Source organism: Adiantum capillus-veneris, chromosome 19, assembly GCF_014529385.1.
Source record: "Adiantum capillus-veneris isolate H3 chromosome 19, ASM1452938v2, whole genome shotgun sequence".
Lineage (NCBI taxonomy): Eukaryota > Viridiplantae > Streptophyta > Polypodiopsida > Polypodiales > Pteridaceae > Adiantum > Adiantum capillus-veneris.
Window position 1 is genome coordinate 121,611,434 of NC_140949.1, and position 9,098 is coordinate 121,620,531.

Sequence of the window (9,098 nt, forward strand, 5' to 3'; positions counted from 1 at the left end):
AGGTAGGATGGCAGGGTTTGGTGACGCGAGAATTTCTCCTACTCTTTGGGCACCAAACATGAACACCATACGTTGTTGAAAATGGATTTTTCTACTAATTGCAATGTTTACTCTAATGTGTGGAGTGAAATGGAAGGGGAAAACCTCTATTCCTGGGCCATTATCCATGGTCTATGCATGCCTTAATTCTTAAAACAAAACAAAAATATAGACGTCGAGACTAAGGTCGTACCTAATGAGAGGCAGAATAAAAGGATTCACTGAAGCGTTTATCTCGGCCAACCTAAGTGGACCTAAAATCTTGCGAATTACTCGTTGAAATTGCAACTTAGTACTAACAATTATGAGCACCTTTTGCCTTGCAATGGGAATGAAGGGATCATACAAATTCTCGTGATTAAGGCAAACTACTTGACTATGCTAAAGATTGAACCTACACAAAACATACACAAGCCTTCCTCAGTGGGGGCACCAATTTGAAGGCGGTCCGGGGCGGGCAACAAGAAGAGTGGCCTCTAAGCACCCTTCTAGGCTCCCGTGCTGTTCAATTGGGTTGGGGTTGGAAAAAAAAACAAACACACACACAAACCCGCAACCTAACCCTACACAAATTTGGGACACCACCTAGTTTTGGATGCGAACTAGGACGTGTAAAGAGAGAGAGAGAGAGAGAGAGAGAGAGAGAGAGAGAGAGAGAGAGAGAGAGAGAGAGAGATAGTGCTCGGGCTGCTTTGAAATGTATCGGCCGTGATCCAGAAAACACAATTATATATGTAAGAAAGAGAGAGAAGGGGGAGGGGATGCTTGTTGCATTAATACCTTCTTACAAATCTGTCACGACCAATCAAAGTGAGATTAGTATTTGTTCAACATAGCTTGAGTAAATTACACAACAACACATCACATGAAAAGCCACCCCAATCATTGTCTTAAGGCCAAGGGAGTCCTCTCCACCCTGTTGCCCTCTTACAATATGTGGAATCTATGGCTGAATTGATGACAACACCCAGAGACAAGCTATCAAGAACTTAAAAAACACCAAGACACTTACACATCATTGTTGTCCATTACTTCACGTTGGAAGAGAGGCAAAGTATCCAAGCTTAGTCAAAATCCACCCTCCTTGATTCAGCAAATGTTGGGCTTACACTAGTAGGAGAAATGATAGATTTCCTACTCTCAATTGAATGATCACTCTCTCTTACAATGGCATAGAGTTTCCTTGCTAATCACCCCTAATACAACACATGCATATGCATAAGACAATGAACTTCCACTCAAGAGCTCCTTCTAGAGAGGTTGAGCTTGGCTTCTCAAGCTATAGCATAGTGCTCTTGCTTATGGCTCCCCCCCTTTTGTGCTAGCTACACCCTCCTTTTATAGCAATTTTGAGGGCTAGTGTTACTCCTCTAACCATGGTTGGGTTAGATTTTCAACACTTATCTAATTTCTTTTGCTTGGAATTAGCAAGAAGTTGGTGTGGATAGATGAAGAAGAGAGAGAGGAGAGAAGTGGAGGTGATAGGACTTTTCATAGTAGGTTATTGTTAGTAAATTAGTAGAGTTAGTATTTTTATTGATTTACAAATGGAATTGGATATTTACAATGGGAGTATCCAAGTAGGATACAAATAAGGAAGAAAAAACTCTTAATAGGTAAGAAAATATGGATTTCTTACAATGTTGATGCTCCAAGTGTCTTGAGTAGGGTCAATTTTGACGCTTGTTGACGGTCCACTAGCTTTGATGGTACGTTTTTTCTCCACTCTTGACCTTCCTTGGGAGCCAAGGTAAGTGAACATGAGTAATCAATCACCATGATGCTGTCTTTCAAGAGAAGAGGCTGAATTTTGTGGTTTTTTGATAGATATGGGTAATATGGATGAGGAAAAATGAGACTAGGTGGTCAATTTTGGAATGGAAGTGTGTGTAGGAGACATGAGTTCACCATGGTTTCTCTTATTCTTCAAGGTTGAGAAGAAGGTGAGTAGGGTGCAGAGAGGAGTGGTGAGAGAGGTGGGGATGATGAGTGGAGAAGTGTGTGTGAAAGAGGAAAATGATAAAGTGGAAGAGGAGTGTGGCTGCATAGCATGGGCAAACTGGGGTCCACCAATAAAATCATAGCTCACAGCTCGTAGCTCAAAAAAATATGAAAACATTTGAGGTAAAAGTTCAGCCCACGAGCTACAACTTTTGTTTGTATCACCTTTTCAAATTCGGAGAGCATGTGATCTTTAAAAATTCAGCAAAACCGAATGTTTGTTTCCATTGCACAAAGTCCTTGTGATGTCCTTCTTTGGATGATTCTTTTGAATACCTCCAAGAGTGAGCCCCCCATAGTTCATGCATGCATGCCACATACCCTTGACCTTATTTGGTAGGTCTATAATTGAAGATATTGTCGAGATCATGATATAAGTGAATAGTACAACTAAGAAAATCAAATATTGAGGGGTCTAAAAAAATATGTACATGTCCAATATAAATAATGTAGGTTGAAAAAATATAAAGGGGTCAAAATAAATCTCTCTCATTATAAGTCTACCATAAAAAGATGAATATTTTTGGTGGTCTAATTTATGAGAGTAATAGAGAATAGATGTAGGAAGGAAAAAATCACAATAGTGAAAAAATATAGAACTAGTTTTTTTGGATTTTTGTTGGGATGAAGTTACACCAAAAGTAAGAGAAGCTTGCATGAAATTATTTTTATATGGAATAAAGAGTATGCAAAATGGTAAGAAAAAATATGGTAATGGTGAGTCAATGTACATAGCATAAATAACACACCATAGGTAGAAATATTTAAATAAATACCAAAATAATTATGAAAAATCCTTTTATTTAGGCTCTATATACAATAAAATATTTACACACAAATGGGCCATAGTATACTTATATTTTTTATTTTTATTTTTTTATTTTTATTTTTTGGCTCAACTAGTCCAGTGACTAGCTAATTGAGGGTTTTTAAGAAGATATGGGAAAAGTTCCCTAACTCACACGCACCTATATACAGTGAAATGGTTGGGATAGCCACAGTGTTTTGATGATTTTGGTAGGGTGGGTTAACTCACTATGGCAATTACGGAGAGCCGAAAAACGGCTATCACTGTCAAGAGTAAAGCTCCAAGAAATTACCCCACCTGCCTGCCCTCTGGTGCTCCTGAACTTTCTCCTACCTGGTTTCCTGGCTGTAATTCAAACTCATTTGTTTCACCCGGTTCTTCTATAATCGGGCCATACTGGAAAGGATCAATATTGCTTGCTTGGTCCTGCACCCTTGTGTAATACACTTGAGATGTCCATCTATGTCCCTCCGACATACATCATCATTCAAGAAGATCATATACGACCCCAAATGCTATCTCAAGCAGAATCAGATACAGCAGGATTGCCAAATGTGTTGGGGTTCATCAACACAAAGATTTCCATGCTCACACATACTATCACACAGCTAGAATGGCACCAAATTCAGAATCAGAGACACTGTAGAAGTTTCACAAACATTTCAGACTCAAGAAATGACAGGAAATCAAACAAGATTCAGACATCAGAAATCTTCTCCTTGTCAAACTTCATACATCTTCATACATGTGCCTTCCTTTCTACCCGCGACTACTTCTATATCCCCAACCAGTTATAACTGCTCTAACTAACATGAACATCCAACTTAAGAATTCCAAAAGTCCAATCAGAGAGAATTCCAAAAGTCCAATCAGAGAAAAATCCGATTCAGATCCGATTTTTAGAGTCAACATCCAAAATTCTGACTGAGCAGTACTTCAGCTAAATAAGTACCCTGTCTCAACACTTTAGAGTAGAGATGAAACAAGTCTATCATTACTATTTAACAAACTGATTTGACGCTCATGAGCCATGTGCCAACCAAAAATTCCTTAGTATGCTTGTGCAAAGCTTCTCGCACACTAGCAAGCATCTTGTTGGCCTACCATGGATAGTGTCTATCCTATAGTAATCTGACTTATGCTATCTAAGGATGTGAAGCAAGGAGCTTATGACATCTTCTCAATCTATCCACCTCCTTGTCCTTCCCCCCATAGTAACGTCTTCTTCACTCTCGTCATCCTCATTGTGCTACATTTCAACTTGGGATTTTTGTTCTACAAACAAATCAAGGGGGCATATTCGCTCCATAACACAAAGAGGAGAAGCTTCGGCCTAGCTAGTCGCAGAATGACCATGTGACAACTGATGGCAAGTGCAGCAGAGCAGGTAGTGGACAAGATGGCAAGCATCCCAAACACGGAGGCGGGAATCCCTACTAAAATTTGCTCTCCATATAAGCTAGCTCTTTGCAGCACTTTGAGCATGCAGGCACCTTGACACGACCTGTCAAAGCTGATCATGGCAGAGAACATCGGAATGGCAACTATAAACTCTTAAAGTATCTTGCAAGAGTGAAAAAGGCCATTCATGCTTTATCGGAAGCTTGGAGATTCTAGTGGTAGTGGGCCATTATCATCTTCACCTTCTAAGGTTTGCGTAAAATGCTATAGCTTGTTGCTATGGCAATACTGTAGCATGTTTCCAAACTTATGAACAATGGTGCTCACGTATTTCGGGCCTACACTTAATACAAGTGCTGGCATTGAGTGTTGCTTAGAGATGATCAAGGGGCTCCTATAGGTGACGACAACAATACGTAAAATGAGAATGGAGATGGCCTGATCATATTGCTTATCATGGAGATAAACAAGATTGCAACTAAATTACATCTGGCCTGACTCCGTCTATCAGATGCTTGCCCAGAACAATGCCAAATTTGCACGATGGAGTCCAATAGCTTCAGGTGAAAGGAATTCATAAGTCTTCTTGAATTTGAGCATCCCATCCTGACAAAGGCAAGACTAAAATTTCAAAGTAACCCGACAAGCTCTGCTTATTTTTGACCCACAAAAGTAATAACTTCTGAAGAAATTGCTTCCCCATGGAGTTTGAAAAAGACACACAATATAAACCTACATTTACCTATTGAGCATAAAAAACCTCAAACCTGGTGTATGCCACTCTCATGGTCAAAAGCATGCACGCCTACAATCGCTTTATGGCATTGGACAGGCATGCCACTATAATCAGCCACCTACAGAGTTCTTGGACAACAGATGTGAAATGCTTATGTGATAAATGATGCCGGAAAAACCTCTCCAAAAAGATACGCATTAAGAAAAACTTCTGGCACATTGATTACCATCTTGTTGGTGGCTACAAGGTGCCTCGTCTTTATACCTGGTGTGAAGTCCACCCATTTCATCTTCACCACGTGTCGCAATGCCCATTACAACCTGCCAACATCTGCCACCTAAAGTCAAGAAGCAGCATTTCCTTGAGAACCTTTTTTGTAGATTCCCATTTTTCAGCCTACAAAGTAAAAATTCTCTTTAAACTGTTGTAAAGACAGATGGACCTAGAGCATACACATTTATGGTGCCGGCTCATAAGCTACAAGAGAACGAGCATCCTACACTTTACGACCAAAGTGTTAAGAATGCAGACATGGGACTTAGACCTATGTAAGCTTTACAAAACTGTCTTGGGCAAGTTGATATTCAGAGGACTCCATGATACCCACACCTGGAAAACTTTGTCTTGACATTGCATTTCATGTTAACTGATGCGACTATGGAGTAGAGGATAGCAAGGGCAATAATGCAAGTTAGAAACCTCCATTTCTGGACTAACTCTAGTGATCATTGGAGTTGAGCATTGGATGTTGCTGCACTACCAACCAGCACCCCCTCTTTCACACACTCCCACACCCCCAAAATCATCTTCAAAAGTGCAAGGAATCATCAACATATTTATAATTCTTTACCAGTTCACATTGACTCACATAATACAAACTCGTATCTTATGCAGGTGAGATGTGCATTACTACTTCTTGCAGATCATAAAGTCTGGCTTCTAGTAAGCATACCTTAATTCTCTGAGCCAGAACTTCTGCTTCTTTACTCTGATAAGACAACAACTAGAACAATCACTATGTAAATAGAATCAAGACAGACATGGTGAAAAGACTTAGCTGTAGTCTCTGTAGTCTAAAAGCTCCATCAGCCATCCATTACCTTTCTTGCTACTGCCATGCCAACATGCTCCTGATCAGTTTCTGAATGTATGCTATGTTTAAAATGTTGCTTGAGCTCATGGATAGCAGCCAAAGCCACGTTAACTCGTCTAGCCCTCAAAACACACACACAATGCTCATACAAGTTTCTAGTAGAAAGCTCTTTTAGAAAGGAGGTCAAATGCTTGCTACCTTCCGTGCAAATGTGGCAAACTTTAAAAGCAATGTGGATGGTATCAAGAAATGTGTTAGGTGTCAGAAGAGCGCTCTCCAATTCCTCGAGGGAAAATTCAACCTTAATGTTCAACATTGATCGAAAGACCTGCAGTATCAGTATTAAGTCAAACTATGTTTGCATTTTACCATGTAACAGTGTTCCAATCTTTGGGACTTAGCTTCAAGCCTCCCTTGCAAACACAGGGCAAGAGAGCACAAAAAGTGTGTGTGTGTGTGTGTGTGTGCCTGAAGTGATCGAGAGAGAGAGAGAGAGAGAGAGAACATGAACGGGAGAGGCATTGAGGAGGACGTACTCAACCCTAAAGAACGAGCAGTTTGAATGCTCTCCCGTTCATGTTCTCTCTCTCTCTCTCTCACACACACACACACACACACACACACACACACACACACACACAGAGCCGTTTTTTGACCTAGTAGACAACAGTTCACTCTTTTGACCATAACTCGCTCATTTGAACTCCGATTTAGGTGATCTATAGCCTCAATCAAAGAGCACGAAGCCCTCTACGCATTGCTGTAAAGACATAATTTTTTGTGTAATGGAAGGCTTTGCTGTAACAGCATCTCAGAACTAAAAAAATTGTCAAAACTTTTTGTCTTTGTTGCCAACTTGAAGGCAATGTTAGACAAAACTCGCAAGGGTGGAAAATCCACACTCGCTATGGAGAATGATGCAAAATCTCCAAGGAATTTGGATGCTAATTCAACCACATCATCTACAACAACGGAAGTAATGATCATGGCTTACTTGATCTCATTACATGAAATCGTCAACAAGCAAGGTGAAGAGTTGCGCGCACTTGCAATGGAGAATGGCATTTTAAAAGTTCTCGTTGTGGAGGATGAGCACCTCAAGAAGGTTCTTGAAATGCAAACAACACGCTTGATGCATCTTGAGAATGAAGTTCAAGAATGTAAACGCTCTCTTGTTGACATGAATGTATTGAAAGAGTATTTGAGCAAAGTTAAGAGTGATCATGTATTGAAAGAGGAAACGATAGATAGAATACGACATGATGTATGTGAGATGAAAAATGCATCCAAATCATGGGCTGATATATGTAAGGATAATGTGGTTTCTACATCTCCTATCATGCAAGCCGTTGTCCAAGCAAAAAATGTAGAGAATGTGGACACTCAAGAATTGCAAGAACGACAAAAATGCTCAAAGAACATTGTCATTCATGGAATCAAGGAGGAAAGCATGGAAACACCCCAATCTCTTGCGGTTGCTATTGAAGAGTTTTTTGCTACACACTTTGGCACGTCATGAATCATGGCTTATGGTTCACATCGAGTTGGAAAACAAGGAGTCCCTCGTTCGGGAGAAAGATCTATTGTATGTACCATGGCTAATGAGGTAAAGAGAAAGATCATCCTTGACAATAGTTGGATCTACCTCAAAGGAACGGGTTGTAATGTATATGACGATCGCACTCTTATGCAACAAAATGTACATCGTAAAGCATATGAGGAAAGAAGTAAGAAGATTAACTTGTCATCTCAAGAAGAAAAGCCACTTGAGGAGGATGCAAGTCCACCCAACAAATAGGGACACATGATCTATGAGACCAACTCACGCTTGCAAATAAGCTTTTGGAATTATAACGGGTATCCATATAATGCGGAAATTGGCAGTGATGAGCTTATCAATGACTCCGATGTGATAATTCTTGTCGAAACATGGGAGCATGATGCGCAAAAAATTCTTGGATTTGACAAATACGATGTGCATTCTTTGATGTGGGTCAAAAATGCAAAGCAACGAAGAGGCCAAGGAGGTGTAGCATGTATGACCAAAAAGGGTTTGAAAGATGTTTCTATTGTCAAAAAAGATAAGTATAAATGCTACTTATGGCTGAAAATCAGCCCACCAAATGGTCGAGTCATGTTTGTGGTTGGTTGCTACATTCCTCACTATGAATCGAACTTTTATGCTTGCTTGGATATGGATAGAGATAAGCTCTTTGTTGAACTAGAGGAAGACATTGCTCATTACAAGGATCAAGGTGAAGTCATTGTTTTTGGAGACATGAATGCTCGCACAAATAGGTTACAACACGACACACAACAAGTCGACATGCCGCATGTCTCCAAAAGAATGGATGACTCATACACGTATAATCAAAGTTCTAATGATGCAAAGCTGGATCACTATAGAAAGTCACTTCTACATATGTGCAATAGTATTGGAATGCTCATTGCAAATGGTGTATCTCTATGGCAAGGCACCAATGACTTTACATATAGAAAGCACAATGGTGATAGCGTGATTGACTATATGTTGTTCTCGGAAGCCACTCTAGAATGCATACAAAGCTTTACACTTGGTGAATGGAATCCGGAATTGGATCATAGGATGTTATGTATTGACCTCAAGTGTGGTAAACGGCCCGAGCATGTAGTCTCCAATCATGATGTGAATCATTTCTACCTACGTCTTGACTTCAAATGAGCACTTATATATGCTGATATGGTGGACCAAATGTTAAGCATGATAGAGCATCAAGAGAGCCCAACATTAGAATGCAAGTGAAATTTTTTCAAAGAAGTAATTTGCTCTTGTGCGAAGGAATTCTTTTCGGTGAAACACATGTCTTGCAAAAGGTCTAAGAAGGGTAGCACCAAGAAGAAATGGTTTGACATGGAATGTAGTCAAGCCCAAAAACACTTGCTAAGATTGGATGCAAGCAAAGACAAGGAAGTTTACTTGAAATGTTCACAGACATACAAAGTACTTGTTCAAAAGAAGAGGAGAAGGTGGGAAGTCAAAA

General features: G+C 40.0%; 1 protein-coding gene across 1 annotated transcript; it reads right to left on the reverse strand.

Annotated features, from left to right (window-relative positions):
* Positions 1-5,871: 5,871 nt before the first annotated feature.
* LOC147434763 (uncharacterized) lies at positions 5,872-6,394 on the reverse strand. The gene is made up of 3 exons (XM_086490027.1): positions 6,270-6,394; positions 6,086-6,200; positions 5,872-5,973 (listed from the first exon to the last, which is right to left on the reverse strand). Exons 1-3 carry the CDS (start codon positions 6,392-6,394, stop codon positions 5,872-5,874), a joined length of 342 nt encoding a protein of 113 aa, XP_086346153.1.
* Between the last annotated feature and the right edge of the window lie 2,704 nt (positions 6,395-9,098).

Coding starts and splice junctions, on each gene's coding strand:
- LOC147434763 (XM_086490027.1), bottom strand. CDS start 6,394: ATGTTGAACATTAAGGTTGAATTTTCCCTCGAGGAATTGGAGAGCGCT. Junction 6,201..6,269: donor ATTTGCACGGAAGGTAGCAA/GCATTTGACCTC, acceptor GTGTGTTTTGAG/GGCTAGACGAGTTAACGTGG. Junction 5,974..6,085: donor GCATGGCAGTAGCAAGAAAG/GTAATGGATGGC, acceptor TTGTCTTATCAG/AGTAAAGAAGCAGAAGTTCT.